At 38.5% G+C, this 17,492-nt stretch overlaps 1 protein-coding gene across 3 annotated transcripts in view; it reads left to right on the top strand.

The window, feature by feature from the left end:
- PTPRR (protein tyrosine phosphatase receptor type R) overlaps positions 1 to 17,492 on the top strand; it is a 335,309-nt gene that overhangs the window by 154,900 nt on the left and 162,917 nt on the right. For all 3 annotated transcript variants that reach the window (XM_053583630.1, XM_053583629.1, XM_053583631.1), the window contains one exon: positions 16,072 to 16,185. In XM_053583630.1, coding sequence (XP_053439605.1) covers positions 16,072 to 16,185 — 114 coding nt within the window. The remainder of the gene's footprint in view (positions 1 to 16,071; positions 16,186 to 17,492) is intronic.

Here is a 17,492-nt window from a genome sequence, read left to right on the forward strand (position 1 = left end):
CTTTCATCAAGAAATTATATATAAATTAATTAGTTAATCTATACATAAGGTGCTAACCTTGGGTGAAAAACCTCACAAACTGTTCAATTCACTTAAGTTTATTTTTTAAAAAACTATGTATTTAGTTTCCACTGTGTTCTAGGCATTGCACAAAGTTTAGACATAAAAAAGATTAAAAATAATTTAGTTTGAATGTTTACAAATAATATCATGGTTCTAGTATTGGCACATACTTATAGATAATTTTTATTTTATCTATGGTCTTTGATGATGAATAGCAGTGTCAAAGAATAACACATCTGGTGTTTACGTCTATCTTAATAATAAAATTAGAATAACTTCCTGTCTGATTCAATACTGCAGAAAACAGTCATCAAGATGGCCCAAATAAATCATTTGATTTAAGAAGTCAAGCTCTATTTTCCACAAAACACAGGGCTGCCAGATTTTTTTTAAATACATCTCTGGCATGAGACATGAGCAGATAATAAAGCCAAATTATGGCTTGGCAAGAATTTCAAAGCAGGATTTAAAGTTTAGCCATAAGATTTTAGACTAAAGAGCAAGGAAAGTACTTGGTGGTTTTCTTTTAATATCTAGTGCATATATACTTTTTATACAGGGCTAACCTGTTTAAATCTTTGATTTAATAGAAAAGAAAGCTTTAAAGAAGATGTGGCTTATTCATCCTGTACAGCAAAATATCTTCCCCTGCAGCTTCCACAGTTTTTAATTTATTTTTTTTAATTGCTATTGTGAGTTACTTAGTTGACAATTGATGCTGGATTGTGTTGTATGAAATTGGCCATTTCTATATTTAGCTGTAGCAGGAGGAATAAACTATATATAGTCTCCTTGTTTTTCCTGATCAATACATGCACTTCCATCCAACAATTTAACCAATTAGATCAGAGATAGAGCAATCCTTGTAAAATTGTGACCCCAATCACTCTGAGAGAAAAAAAAAAAGAATCTTACTCTGGGAATTGGGAAGTAATGACAGGATGCAATTTGGAGCAGTCATGCTGTGCATTATAGGGACACTGCAGACAGTGTCGCTCAGAACCTTTCTTTTTTTCTAGAAATGAGATGGTTCTTGAGGTGCTAATCACAAAAATAACACATTGTGGAAAATTACGTGCTGCTTATTATTTTGCCATATATTTCTACAGATGAAAAGACCGCAAGAACACTAACCAAAATTTATTCTGTACACTGTCTTTATTTACTTTTAGTTATGCAGAAAATTGTTCATTTACTGTGATAGAAAAATCAAAACTACTAAGAATGAAAGTTGAAAGAACATTAAATCATAGTTTATATTTACATCTCAAAAGCATATGTCAATAAATCTTATTTCATTTTACCGTGTTTCTGGGAGAATTCTGTAGTTCATCAGAAGGGTGAAAAACAGAATTGGGTTATAGTCCTTAAAGTGAAACATAAACTACTTTATGGTGGGAATCAAAATGAAAGTAAATTGACAATGTTCTTCCCTGGAGCATTAGACTCCAAACCACCCTTGTGACCTGATGGACTATTTCAGAGCTTCTGTGATTTCCTTGCCCTTTCCTGGCTCAAGCTTTTGCATGTGTCTAGTTGAAAATCCCAAAAGAATATATTCCTGTTTATTGAATGTGAGCACAGAATGATGAAAGGCAGCCACCTCCCCATTTTACCACATCTGGAATAAAGCACCAATGACGTGTAAGAATTGTTCATTTCTTTATTTTAAAAAATGGTATTCCTATGTTTGATGGCTTGGGGCAATGTCACTTTATGACTAGAAAGCAAAGTAGTTTTAGGGCATTGAAAAATCATAATTTTTGCTTGGACATCTATTTCTAAGCATCCTATATGCCATTTGAAGTTAGTTTGGTCTCAATTTTCATTGAATACTATAATGAGAAATCTCCTCCATCTTCTCAGAAAAGCTTCATGAAAGGGAGCAGTCATGGCTGTGATGATTAGAGTTCTGTCATTTTGATAAGACTGGATATAGAAACCTGAATTTATTTGACCTCTTTTGTTGTTTGTTTGTTTGCTTTTTTTTTTTTTTGCCGGGCAACATTTGCTTGAGCTTTGAGCTTTGATCCATGCAGAGTTTCAGCCTGTCCCCAATTCTAGCCATTTTCACCTCAAGCTGTTAGGTTCTGTCTTCAGCATGAGAAATTCTGAAGAGAAGGATGGGGGAGTAAAAACTCAGGGGAGGTTGAAAAAGAACAGCAGAGTTGAGACTAACAGAGGAAAAATAACGTTCTGTGACAGACAGAAATCATGATAGGGAAGGTAAAGATGGAATCTTTGTTGACTCAAATGTATAATAATAAGACTTGAAAGTTCTGTTAATAACAAGGAACTTGCTATTATATTTGTTTACTGTACCCAGGATAATATCTGTTTGTGGTAAAATCGTGATTTTTCTCCTGTCTCTAAAGAACTTTGTGTTAAACCTCTGCTTGGTTCTTTTTCTTCTATAGATATGTCTGTAACTTTTATAAAAATATTTGTGCAAGTATAAATAGATGCAAAATCACAAAGTGTAGGAATTATAGTACCATAAAAGTATATGGAGTATTATTTTAGATTGTTAATGGAAACTCTATTTCCCCTAGTGAATGTGTACTTGGAAAAATCAAGACCCTTACTATTTCATGATTTTTTAAAAAACCTTATTATGAGGAAGGGGGCTTACTCTATATTATACAGAATTTAAAGTTTTCAGAACAATGTACAAAAGTTCTTAATTGAAGTGCTAAATTTTAGAAGCCCTTGCAGGTGAAAGAAAAGGTCCTTTCACAAGAATGTTATTAGGGGATGTGAAAGGGGACACTAATTAAGAGATAATATTAAAATAGAGGACAGAGATTAATGAAATAGCAAAAAACTAGGTTATAAAAAGCCTTTCAAATGAGTAGGATAAGAAATTCTAATCTAAAGCACTAAATGTGGCTCTGTTTCAATGTTAATATTTAATATTTAGTGATAGAAGAGGAGAAAAAGAGAATGAATGTGGATTGAATTAAATGTCTGTAGTCTTCTGTATAATTTAGGATTTCGGCCACATGTTCACAGCAACCATGGTTTAAAGAGGAAGGATGGAGGGTGAACCCTTCTTAAAATGTGCTGTTCTGACTTTCAACTCAAATATATATTCTCCCCCAAAACATAGTCTCTTAGCAAAACTAAATTGCTTTGATCGTTACTCTTTCCTGAGGCCTAGATTTCCTGATCGACTCTGACTGAAGTCCCCAGGCAAGTTTAACCATCAGCACCGAAAATCCAATCAGGCCATTTCTTGGGGTCTTGATATTATTACTTTTCCAGTAAATAAGTTCAAGACCTTCATTTCAGCAACAAAGTGGCTACTCCCAGAGAAGCAGGTCATTAAATTGTTTTCAACATCAATGTGTAGTAAACACATGTCTTTAAACAAATTTACTGAGTACTTTTGATCTGCCATGTCTAGCTGTTTTACATGGACTGGTTCATGTGGTTCTCACACAGACTATAAAGGCAGGAAATTATCACTTCCATCTGACAAGTAAAGAAACTGAAGCTCAGAGGGAGTTAACAATCTAACAAAGGCCACTCATCCCAGGTTTGAATCCAAGTCCGTCTTACTAACCCGTGCTGTTAACTATAATGTGGCAACGTTTCTTATTTGGTATTTGCTCACCCACCTGCAATTTCTGAAAATGCAAACATAATTATTTTGTAAAGTTGTTCTCAGTCTCCCTAGCAATTTAGAAAGCAAAAGAGGCAAAAACTTTTGAATGTATGAGTACAAAATTCAAGTAGCTCCTGAATAGCATCCTTGTCCACAAGGTCTTACATTTCTAAAGGAAGAATTTATGTATCTTTTCTCACTTATTACCAATACACGTGTGTTATACATTTTGCTCCTTCATGAGTTGTTTTGATTAATGGGCTGATCATTGGGCTAGCAGCCCATAGTGCCAACAGAGTAAGATTATGAGAAACTCAATATTTGATATTGCAATTGTTTTCAAAATGTCTCAAAATATTACTGTCACGACAACTCTAGTATTGTCATTTCAAGTGTTGACAGGGTAGCTCTGCACTATGTAGGCATCTTAAGGAGAGGGGTGGAGTCGCCTGTGATTCTGCTGCTGTGGTATAAAGTTTAATGATCTGGGGAAAAGCTTTTCTGTCTAACATCTTGCCTTCATCCTTTTGTTCTGAGCAAAACTTGGTCTTGGCCTTCTGTCTATTGCTTTATTGTGCCTCATTCCTTCACCCTTTAAAAGTGTCCGTACATACTAATAACATGCTAATTTTAGTCTATGAATACCAAAATGTACCAACTCTTAAAAATGCATACAATGACCCTTTGGCATTAAAAAAAAAAAAAGAAAGAAAGCCAGCAGTTGTTCATAATTCACTTGTGTAGCCACACAATGAATGTGAACTTACATATGAGTTCTGTGAAAATTCACCTGGTCTTCCAATGGACTCTGAACACCATTTTCAAAATCACTACTTGAAGGCCTCCAATGACTTCCTCATCAAAAAGTCCAACACTCTTTTCTTGCTTCACATTTTTCTTAACCTCCAATAGTGTCAAGTTGTGTTGATAAATCTCTTTTGGAAACTCTCGACTTCTGTAACATTATGTGTCTTGATTTTTCTTAGACCTTTCTACTTCTGTAGACAACTGTGCGGAAATCAAGGCCAACTAACAAGCAAAGTTGTAAACCCTCATTGTTTCTATTTGTTTGTATTGGTATTTGAGTGGACCAAGAAATAACACCTCTCTCCTCCTTGCCTGAGAAAGACAGAGATAACAGGCCTCTGGAGATCAAAATTTCATTGGTATTGCTGATAGGGCGGCTGGAAATGTGACTTCTGAGCATGACAATAATGTTCTTCCGTGATTGCTTCTCCTTCTTGGGCATAGTTCCTCACGACCCTGGCAAGCAATAGTCAACACAACCCTTCCCTATGAAGACAGAGCCTTTTTGATAAACTTTCCCACTAACAAAGAGCAGACTAGATTGTATGGTCTTTACAGGCAGTCAGACCCCAAAACGAAGGTAGAGAGCAGAAAGCTACATATATCTCATTCCAAGTGTACTAATCGTACCAGTTACTTCCACGCCCTCTTCCAGAAAAGGGGAAGAATCCAGGAATATTGCTGCATCCTAGCTGCCCTCAGGACTGGGGAATCAGCGTTTCCTCCCAAAATCATCGACAGAGGAGAGTCATAGAAACATGATAGTTATAGTATCACATGCAAATGGATAAATATTACATGACATATGGGTTTATGTAATATATTCATATATACTTATGTGTATTATATGATATGGCATAATCTATGTACCAGGAAAAAAGCTAACACTAAAAACACTACAACCTTATCTCAGGGTGACGGTATGAATAATATTTGAATTATTAGTATGAATTAGTATGAATAATATGTTTCTTTTTTCTAATTCAATGTATTTTCTAAATCTTTTATCATAAGCATTATCTAATTTTTATAATTAAAAGGGTACATTTTAAAACTCTTAAGTTAAAGAGAAATGTGTACTACTACTGGGTAAGTTTGAGTTTAATTTACACCCAGTACAGCACACAGCTCAGAAAACTTACATAGGGTTTGCCTATTAGAAGGGCGCTTCAACAAGTTCATAAGACTAGCATCTGATTTTTTTCCCTCTTAAAGGTACAATAGTCAAAGTATCTTTTAAGGTACTTTGTTACCAACTGTCAGATATTGATTTGTTACAAATCAAATACCAATTGTGCTAAATCAATTCTGGGTGCTTCTTTTTTTTTTTTTTTATAGAGACAAAGTCTCACTGTACCGCCCTCGGGTAGAGTGCCGTGGCGTCACACGGCTCACAGCAACCTCCAGCTCTTGGGCTTACGCGATTCTCTTGCCTCAGCCTCCGGAGCAGCTGGGACTACAGGCGCCCGCCACAATGCCTGGCTATTTTTTTGTTGCAGTTTGGCCAGGGCTGGGTTTGAACCCACCACCCTCAGCATATGGGGCCAGGGCCCTACTCACTGAGCCACAGGTGCCGCCTCAATTCTGGGTACTTCTTAAATGATTAGGTATTGCAGGTAAACTACCTAACTGGATGTAACCTCCTCAGGGCAGAGCCCGGGTCTGTAACCCTTTCTCAGCCGTCCGGGTATCTCAGATTCTTTCACTTCATAACTACACAGTGTTGAGCATCATCATTCACATGTCCCTTCATTTCCCAAAGATTTTTTAAATATCTATGATGTGCCAGGCACTGCTGTAGGTCCCAAAGAGACAGCAGGGAACCAGACAGAGTCCTACACCACTAGTGCCCAGATTTTAGCAAGGACAGATTTTACAGTTAACAAGTATATCAGGAACTGTCAGATAGTGACTCATGCTATAGGGAAAAAAGCAGGTGATGTGATAAGGAGTGGCCAGGCTGGGAAGGGTTCTCTGAGGCCTATAAACAGGGCACCATCATACCACAATGATGGACAGCTCTCTAAGCAACACGCAGGTGAGTATCAAGGTTACAGGCAAAAAGCGAGCAGTTTGGAACTGGGCTGTAGTTCCAAAGGCTAGCAGCCATAACGAGCCAAGAAAGCAGGGCCTGGTAGGCCCACACAGTGGAATTGAAATCTAAACAGAATAGATAGTTGCTAAAGGATTCTAAGAGAAAAAAAGAGAAGCTAAACTCCTGGTGGGGTAAAGAGGAAGATAAAAATATTGATGCGACAGACCAGGAAACTATAAGCAAAAGTTTTATGTCACTGCCTGTCTGAAACAATTAAAGGAGTCCATATCTTGTCTTTGGCAATCACGAAGAGTAAGCTGGCAGAATTTAGAAGACAAATGAGGTAATAATAAGAAGAAATTGGAGAAATCAAAACCACATTAAAAATATAAGAAGTAGGCAGGGTGTGGGGCTAAGGCGGTGGGGGGAGGGAGAGGATTGCTTTAGTTCAGGAGTTTGAGACCAGCCTAAGCAAGAGTTAGACCCTGTCTCTAAAACTAGCTGGGCATTGTGGCAGGTTCCTGTAGACCCAGCTACTCGGGAGGCTGAGGCAGGAGAATAGCTTGAGCCCAAGAGTTTGAGGTTAGTATTGAGCTATGATCACACCACAGCTGTACCCAGTGTGATAGAGTGAGACTCTGTCTCAAAAAAAATAAATAAAAATTAAAAAACAAACAAACAACAAAAGAAGTAGAATAGATTCTGCTGAAAACATACAAGGATATAGAGTGCTGACCCAAGAAAATGTATGTATTCAGCTGAATAAAGACATACATGTGGTTAGGGAAAATAAGTACATAAAATAATATAGTGAGAGAGAAATACAAAGGATATATAATTGCATAATTACACATATTGTCTTTGACATGAGACCAAAACATTTAGAAGAAAAATTATTCAAACACTTAGTAGAAGAGAAATTTCTGAAACAGAGTCTGTAGGCTTCTAGGGCATACCATGTTACAGGAACTATCAACCCAAGGAAATAGCCTGAAGTTTTTTAACTTTAAAGACTCTGTGAGAGGGCAGGCAGAAAGAGCAAGTTAGCTGCAAGGCAGGCTAGCCTCAGGCCAGGATATTTTTCACAGCAACTTTCGCTGCCAGGAGGCACTGGAAAAGAGCAGCAAAGTTCAAAGAGAAAAAATAAAAATAAAGATTGAATCAGAGTTTAGTATCTAGCCAAACTGTTATTTATTGTTTAAAGCACCATAAATACATTCACTAACGTACAATGCCTCAGGAAATACAGCAGTCACAGGCCTACTTGGGAGAGGCTATTTGATTATGCAATCCAGCCAGATAATAGATACAGCAAAGTAGAGAATCCAGGGGAATGAGCAGTAAATCCACTCACACGTGTGACTAACCCTATAGAACTGTGCAGAGTGTAGTTATGGAATAGTCATTGGTGCAAATAAAGCTTACACAATCCCACACTTCAATGGCTCACTACAATAAAAGCTTATTTTTAACTCTCATCAGTTTCATGAGGGTGGTTGGGTGGGGCCCTCTGCATCATGCAGTGATTTGGGGGCTCAGGTGGGCTCCTTTGTGTAGTTCTACCATGTTCAATGCAGTGTAGAGTCACCTTGAACTTGTAGACATGGGGAAGAAAGAAAGAATGGAAACGGCACCTTCATTCTAAACAGAGAATGAAAAAGTCACTTTACTTTCACATGTATTAATTGTTGAGAGTTGTATTCTCTGTTACACAGAATATGTCACTATCATCAAATATAATACTATAAAAATAATTGCAAAAACTACAAGGTGATCATGAGAATTGGTGGGAAGGGGTGTTTGTTTTTTATTTCTTATTATTCATTTCATATTATTTTTATATAATATATGCATTGTAAATATCTGGAAGGATACTTAATGGTTAAAAATGTTACTTCTGGGGATTAGGATTGAAAAGTTAAAAAAGACAAGATATAGAAAAAGTTAGTAAATCCTTTCTAAATTTTATAAATCAAGAAACAAAGGCATAAATATATTGTCATATATTATTTAACATGTGATATAAATACAGACATTGGGGGAAAATGTGTAACAATAGCAGGAAAAAGGAGGACCATATAGTAAAAGATAGAAAATAAAGGAAGCATAAAAACAAACAAAAAGACATAAAGTAACAAAACACAGCTAGGTCTGTTGAAATAACAAAGTGAAAGAGATAAGCTAACCTGTTAAAAATAAGAAATTATTAGGTGGAAATTAAAATATGACATTTGGTAATGGTATAATATAAACATATATACCAGATATATCAATAAATGAAAGAAACACGTTGAGAACAACACATGTAGTTTAACACTATTTGTATGCAATAGTAATTGAGGGTGCAAAAACATGTATACAGATTTCAAAGAAGGAAAAAACTGTATTAAAATTGTAATAGTCAATATATACTGATAACAAAAGATGAATACAAGTCATCCTGAGTGCCTCTTATAATTACAGACGTCAACAATGACTTATTAGAAATTTAATATGATTTTTTCTTTCTTAAAATGTATATACATTTTTAGCACCCTCTATAGGCCTTTTATAACATCTGCATTGGAAATACCTGGAAAGATACGTAAGAAATGGTTATCCGTGTTGTGTTACTTCTGCAGGTTGGGATGAAGGATTAGGAAAAACAAGATATTTATACTTTTTACCCTATATTTCTCCATACCTTAAATTTTTTTGTAATGAGCGTATCATTTTTTATTATAAAAAGTTAAACAGAAAATGCTGAAGTTCAACACATTATTATTAGATCACTGAAAGTTAGAAGCAGAGGAAGGGGGAGAAGTCAAAGAGGGTTGGCAGAATGGTCTTTGGCCAAGTCTCCCAGGAGCAGGAACAGGAGCAGGCCCTGGAAGTGACGCGCACGTTCCCCGGCTCAGCGTAGGAAAGACGCACACGTTTCCCCCCAGGGCAGCGTGGGAAGGACACACCTGTTCCCTGCTCAGAGTGGCAAAGACGCACACGTTCCCCGGTGCAGCCTGGGAAGGACGCGCACGTTCCCCAGTGCAGCCTGGGAAGGATGCACACGTTCACCAGCTCAGCGAGGGAAGGACCTGTTGCAGGTCCCCCTGCGCAGCGTGGGAAGGATGCGCACGGCTGGCTGAAGTACAACGTGCATGTCAGAGAGACGTGAGAGGTCAGGATGGAAGGACAGGGCAATTTCTGTGAACCAAGGAGTTTAAGATCACGGATTAGAAAATAAGATTTCTTCAAAGTATGTATTTAGTGCAGAATAGTGACTCGATTGAGTTAACGTTTGGCACAGATTAACTATGGTGTCCACCAAGGGAATGAACTAGAGACAGTGGGAAATTGGCAACTCTTTAGGGTTCTATTCCAGTAGTCTAGATGGAGGCTGAAGTAAAACAGCGGGAATGCAGATGAAGAGCAGATGGGTTCACCCTGCAGAGACGTGGAGTGAAGTATGAAGAAAGAAGAGCCAAGATGATCCCCAAATATAACACTTCATCCCGTTATATGAAATACAGGAAGAGAAGCAAGTTTGGTTGTGGGTGGAGAGGGGGAGAAAGGTAAGTTCAATGTGGGAAATACTAAGTTTGAAATGTAAGTGAAACATTCAGATAGAGGAAAGTGAGTGTAAGATTCTGAGAAGGGTGGGAACATGAAATACAGAAATAAAAATCATAGCCTGTAAGTAACAACAGAAGACAAATGCAGAGTAATGTTAAGGGATAAAATCTGACAGGTCAGGGTTTTCTACTCAATTCAAAGATACATAAACAGAAAACCTTTGGCTTTTATTCCTAAATATTACTTGCAAATCCAACTGTAGCCTAAAAGATTTTGCCTAAAATAAAATTTTCATTTTGTCTAAAATCGTTTTCCCCCCAAATTGTACTCATATGTAATGTCTGGCACATACCAGGCCCTCCAATCTCTGTGGTGTATTTTAGCAACACTGTTTGGTGGGAAGAGTCAGAAATCCATGTATGCACTATGGAATCAACCTTGCTTTTCACAGGCAAGCAGAGAACTGAGGAAAATTGCTCAAATGTTTTGATGCAGTGAACCAGATGATTTCAATTTCAACTAATTACTTCAACTCACTTTTTCACAGAATTGAGTAGTCTAAATTTCTGTTTCAAATGCACAGCTTTTACATTCTTGCAAAATTGCCTTTTTGGGTGATTTTTAAATCTCGAGTTCTCATTTCAGTTCCTATTTACCATTTCAATCTGAGACTTTAATACTGTTTCCACAGTTACAGCCTCAAGTGAATCATGGCCCTGGGAATTGAATTCTCCAGGGCAAGCTTAACCCCTTGACTCTTAGTTCCCAGCATAGACCACAGGTTCCAAATTCTGCCCCAAGGGGTCAGAGGCAGGGCCTGCCCACTCACCCTGCCTGACAAACACTGGGAAGCCAGAAGCCAGCAGTGTTCAAGGGACTGAGGAACATATCTGTGGTCTTGCAAAAGGGAGTAAGCAGAGTCCCTGATACATAGATCTCTTAACGGCAGAGGGGACAGCAGGCCCTTGGATGAGAGGGATTTCCGTTTCTCAGTTTTCCAAATGGATGCATAAATCTTCCTTAAAAGTATAATGCTGTTCTCCTCAACACTGCATTTCCAAGGCTTACTCATGCTTCAAAGTAGAGCTCAAGTCTCACTTTCTGCATTAGGATACGTTTTACATATTTGGGGAGAGCTATAGAAAGGTACAAAGAATAATACAGCAAACACTTAAATATCGTTAGTTTTTTTTTTGTTTGTTTTTTGAGACAGAGTCTGACTCTGTTGCCCTAGGCTAGAGTGCAGTAGTATCATAGCTCACAGCAAGCTCAAACTCTGGGTTCAAGCGGTCCTCCTGCCTCAGTTTCCCAAGTAACTGAAACTACAAGTATGTACCATGACACCTTACTAGTTTCTCTGTTTTTAGTAGAGAAGGGCTCTCACCTTGTTCAGAGTGGCCTTGAACTGCTGAGCTCAAGGGATTCTCCCACCGTGGCCTCCCAGCATGCTGGGATTATAGGCATGTAGATAATTTTTATTTAATAAGAAAGTGTTACCCTCAGGAAAGAGAAGGTCACACTCGATTAAGAGAAGTCGCTTTGTCCAGGTCCAGTAGGAATTGTTTTCTGTTATTGCTTGGAAGTGAATCTGGAGCAGAAAGGTCCTTTCTGACTTGTATCTGGATTCATCTCCCACTTCTGTTGGCTCTCCCACACCTGACCGCTGCCTTCATCCAGAAGCCCCACTCACCACGCCACCTCTGGAACAGGATGCACATCTGATGGACCGATGCACATCCATCCCTGGATGGAGAGCTGTTTGGACCAGCCTCCCTAACAGCTCTCCACCCAGGGATGAATAACCCAGGGGCCCAGTTGAACTTCTAATTTTTGTTGACTTAGAGCCTGAAAGGGAACAGAAATGAACATGCAAAATTATCAATGTTTTTGTTCTCTAGCTATGAGTTAGCAGTTTCTTTCCTCAGAATTTTGACTTTCTTCTTGGTCTGGGTTGAACTTTGTTCCCTCACCAGTAAATTCCTAAGTTGACGTTCTAATCTCCTAGTACCTACCAAATGTGACTTCACTTGGAAGTAGGGTTGTTGCTGGTACCATTAGTTGAGATGAGGTCACAGTGAAGGAAGTTGGGCTGTGATCCAATGGGACTGGTGCCCTTATAGAACGGGAAAATTTGAGCACAGAGTTTCACAGGAGAAGGATGGTATAAAGACACAGAGAAAAGACAGCTGTGTGATGACAGGTGCAAAGACTGGAGTGGTACATCTGCAGACCAAGGAATAGCAGGAAATCCTGGAAAACCTCAAAAGCTGAAAGGCACAAAGAGGAACTCTCCCCAGCAGAGTTAAGAGGGAACATGTCCCTCCTGATGCTTTGGTTCAGACTCTAGAAGCATAAGACAATACATTTCTATTGTTTTAACTGAAAAAAAAAAAAGGTGAAATAAAAAAAAATTTGAAGTGTTACTGGTGGTGTTGACATAGCTTTTCTATCTACCCCCTGCATAATTCTCTTCCCCTCCGGAAGCAAATTGTTGCCTATCATTGGCCTGTTAGAGTTTTTCAATTGTTCTGCCCTTTTCTGGATCTTAATTGTTTTGTAGGGAGCCCACTTCAGCTCCCTAATATGACCAAACCCAAGGGCCTCCCCCAGATCGATGCAGTCCTTAAAAGACTCTATGGCAGAACTGCTGCCAAGGACCATTCCCCCTCTTTTAACCTTCCCATTTCCGTCTAACTCTTGTAGCATTAGGCGTTCGATGTAGTTTCTAGTTACTTATTTTGTACAACTTAAAGGACAAAATAAGGGCCGTACATGTATTTTTTCCGATCATTCTCCTTTGAAAGCAAACTGAGAGAAGTTGCTCTAAGAGTTCCTGCTCTGTAATAAATTGCACTTGTGAGCCAATCTCTGTATCAGGGAAGTGTGTACCTAGATGTGTGCCTCGCATGTGGAGAAGGGGAGCCCTTATACCCTGTTGGTGGGAATGTTAATTAGTGCAACCACTGTGGAGAGCAGTGTGGGGGTTCCTCAGAAAACTATAGATAGCACTGCCACATGACCCAGCACTCCCACTGCTGGGTGTTCACCCAAAGGAGGTAATTCTGTTAAGGAAAAGGTATCTATGCTCCCACGTTCATTGAAGTGCTGTTTACAATAGCCAAGATTTGGGATCAACTTAAGGTTCCATCACTTCATGAATGGATGAGAAATTGCAGTACACCTACAAAATGGAATATTACATAGCCACCAAAAGAATGAAATCCTGCCATTTTCAACATGAGTTGAACTGGAAAACATTATGATAAGTGAAATAAGCCAAGCAACAGAAGGACAAATCTCACCTGTCCTCACTCATATGTAGGAGATAAATATTAAAAATGACACTGGAAGATATTGGCCTGGGGAAAGACTTCATGAAGACTGCCATGGCAATTGCAACAACAATAAATAAATGGGACTTCATTAAACTGAAAAGCTTCTGTACAGCTAAGGAGACAATAACCAAAGCAAAGAGACAACCTACACAATGGGAAAGGATATTTGCATATTTTCAATCAGACAAAAGCTTGATAACTAGGATCTATAGGGAACTCAAATTAATCCACATGAAAAAAGCCAACAATCCCATATATCAATGGGCAAGAGACATGAATAGAACTTTCTCTAAAGATGACAGACGAATGGCTAACAAACACATGAAAAAATATTCATCATCTCTATATATTAGAGAAATGCAAATCAAAACAACCCTGAGATACCATCTAACCCCAGTGAGAATGGCCCACATCACAAAATCTCAAAACTGCAGATGCTGGCATGGATGTGGAGAGAAGGGAACACTTTTACACTGCTGGTGGGACTGCAAACTAGTACAACCTTTCTGGAAGGAAGTATGGAGAAACCTCAAAGCACTCAAGCTAGACCTCCCATTTGATCCTGCAATCCCATTACTGGGCATCTACCCAGAAGGAAAGAAACCCTTTTATCATAAGGACACTTGTACTAGACTGTTTATTGCAGCTCAATTTACAATCGCCAAAATGTGGAAACAGCCTAAATGCCCACCAACCCAGGAATGGATTAACAAGCTGTGGTATATATATACCATGGAATACTATTCAGCCATTAAAAAAAAATGGAGACTTTACATCCTCCTTCGTATTAACCTAGATGGACATGGAAGACATTATTCTTAGTAAAGCATCACAAGAATGGAGAAGCATGAATCCTATGTACTCAATTTTGATATAAGGACAATTAATGACAATTATGGTTATGGGGGGGGAACAGAAAGAGGGAAGGAGGGAGGGGGTGGGGCCTTGGTGTGTGTCACACTTCATGGGGGCAAGACATGATTGCAAGAGGGACTTTGCCTAACATTTGCGATCAGTGTAACCTGGCTTATTGTACCCTCAATGAATCCCCAACAATAAAAAAAAAAAAAAGTTCACATCCAAAAAAAAAAAAAAAACCGATCTCACGGAGAGAGAGAGTAGAATAACAGTCACCAGTGGTTGGGAACAGTAGCAGAGATGGGGGGATAAAGTGGAAATAAAAAGTTCATGGGTACAAAATATAGTTAGAATGAGCAATATTTGATAGTGTAACAAAGTGAAATCAACAGTAAGTTAGGGTATACTTTAAAATAGCTAAAAAAGAGTAGAATTGGAATGTTCCCAACACAAAGAAATTATAAGTGCCATTACCCTGATTTGATTAATTCACATTATATGCCAGTATCAAAACATAACACTTAATCTATAAAGATATACTACTATTATGTACCTATAATAATTAAAAATTTTTAGTAGGAAAAAGTGTGCCTTGCTTTGTAGAATAGGTGATATTACAGCTATCTAATAGTTTGTGATGGCCTAGACTAGTCAAATTAGTGAGTTAAGCATTAAGAATAAAATAAATGCATAAAGATTTGGCTTACCTTACAAGGAACTATCTCAAATGATTATGATGAATTTTTGAAAATATATGATAATTTGCTTCATGTTTTAAGTGTAGTAATAGTACTCGTGGCTTAAATTAAGACTCCATTACATTTACAGTATTTGTATGCTACAATTTGATTTGTACATTTGGAAGTTGTTAGTATTTAGCTTTCTTTCCAAAGCAAACCTGAAAGTTAGGAGTGTTTTCCCAAACAACTGAGTAAGGATCATTTACCTTTGACCAAATCATCAGCACATTGGCTTCGTCACCAAAGACTGAAAATGAGTCATTGCTCCGTATTCTCATGCCTTGCGCTGGAAGCAGATTACTAAATGAAGGAACCTCCAAGACAGGCCTTATGGAACTTATTCAGCATCTTTTTCTCTGGGGCTGTGTGTGAACACATGTTTAAGATGGGTAGCTGAAATACACTTGGCCACAGATTCCTTTCTGTTGTCTACACCTAAACTAAAGCAAAATACATCACGGCACATCTCAATGAAATTCTTTATGAATTTATCATGCATTTGTGTTTTTTATTATAACTAGACAAATTGTTTTATCATATAATACACCATTTTTTTAACTAATGCCATTTAAAATTTCACATAAGGCCAATTACAGTGGCTCATGCCCATAATCCCAGCACTCTGAGAGGGCATGATAGGAGGATTGCTTGAGGCCAGGAGTTCAAGACCCGCCTGAGCTACGTAGCAAGATGCTATCTCTACAAAATGTAAAAACATATAGCAAAACATGGAAGCATGTGCCTGTAGTCCCTGCCACTCAGGAGGCTGAAGCAGGAGAATCACTTGAGTCCTGGAATTTGAAGTTACAGTGAGCTGTGTGATCTCACCACTGCTCTCCAGCCTGGGTGACAGAATGAGACCCTGTCTTTAAAAGATAAAAAATTTAAAAAACTAAAATGGAATTTTACATAATATGTCACTATAATTTATTTCTATCAAAAATATAATAATGCATGAGTATAAATTCACCTGAGTTGCAGAAATTGTTGTGGTCAATCATAAGTCAAGAACTGAATGATTTGACTAAACCAAATACTTACTCTAACTTGGATTTATTTTTTGTCTTTGTTTTCCAGACACTGCAAATGGATGTCAATAAGCTAAACATTACCTTGCTTCGGATATTCCGCCAAGGAGTGGCAGCAGCATTAGGACTCCTGCCCCAGCAAGTCCACATCAACCGCCTCATTGTAAGATGCCTGCATTCCTAGTCCCCTAATCTAAGCTGATCTTTTGACTCTGAAGGGCTCATGCTATAATTCTATGCTTGTGAGCCAAATCTGGTGGACTACCTGTTTTGGTAAATGAACTTAATTTATGAACCAAGCCACATCCATTCATTCACATATTGCCTGTGGCTGCTTTAATGCTACAGTGGCAGAGTTGAGTAGCCCCAATTAGTTTGGCCTGTAAAGCCTCACCAAACTAGTCACTCCCTGGCCCCTTCTAGAAAAAGCATGTAAACTTGGGCATAGTTCCAGGCTAGCTACTCTGACAGGGATGAAGGGGCCCAAAATCCTTGCCTTGCCAACTTTATACTACTCTGAAAACATTCTCTGATAGAGTGAAACCTTCTGTATCAGGCAGGGTGCTCTTTCCAGACAGGAAACAGCAGTTGTAGTAACAACCCCTTCAAGTATATCAATAGAATGATGGAAATTGGTTCCACAAGGCAGAGGATTTTTTTAAATTTCAAATTAGTATGAGGGTACAAATTTTTAGGTTACATTGTTTTCAATTATTAGATAAGGTTCAAGTTGTAGTAGAACCTATCACCCAGGAGACATGCTGAACACCCTCACATTGTGCAGAGGATTTTTATTAAAGAATAAATGAAGCTGGCTCAGTGGCTCATGCCTATAATCCTAGCACTCTGGGAGGCTAAGGAAGATGGGTTACAAGAGCTCAGGAATTTAGACCAGCCTGAGCCAGGAGCAAGACCCAGTCTGTACTGAAAATAGAAAACCTAGCGGGGCATTGTGGGCAACAGTAATCCCAGCTACTGGGGAAGCTGACGCAGGAGGATGGCTTGAGACCAAGAGTTTGAGAGTTTGATGTGAGCTATGATGCCACAGCACTCTACCCAAGGTGACAGAGTAAGACTCTGCCTCCAAAAAGAATAAAGGGGGTGGGGATAAAGAAGTGATCCTTGAAGTCTGTTGCCCAGAGAGAATGCAGGAATTGAGAGTCAAGTGAAAATGTGGATGGGCATCTGAGTGGTGCTGACGAGGCAAACCCAAAGAATCTGCGCGTGGGTACACTCTAGACCTGTCAGTCACCCATGCGCGTTCTTGCCCCATGTCTGCAGCATTCAGAAACCTGGTTGTTATCCAGACACATGTTCCCATATGCACGTGGAGGAGGGTGTGAGCAAAAGAAAAAACAAATCAAATTATTTCCTCTTTCTAAAAATCTGGTCATCTAAGTTTCATGTGTAAAGGAACTTCAGAATCACTACACAGTTTTAAATTGTTCTTAATTTCCGGAGCATTCCCAG

This window comes from Nycticebus coucang, chromosome 3 (genome assembly GCF_027406575.1).
Source record: "Nycticebus coucang isolate mNycCou1 chromosome 3, mNycCou1.pri, whole genome shotgun sequence".
In the NCBI taxonomy this organism is placed as follows: Eukaryota; Metazoa; Chordata; class Mammalia; order Primates; family Lorisidae; genus Nycticebus; species Nycticebus coucang.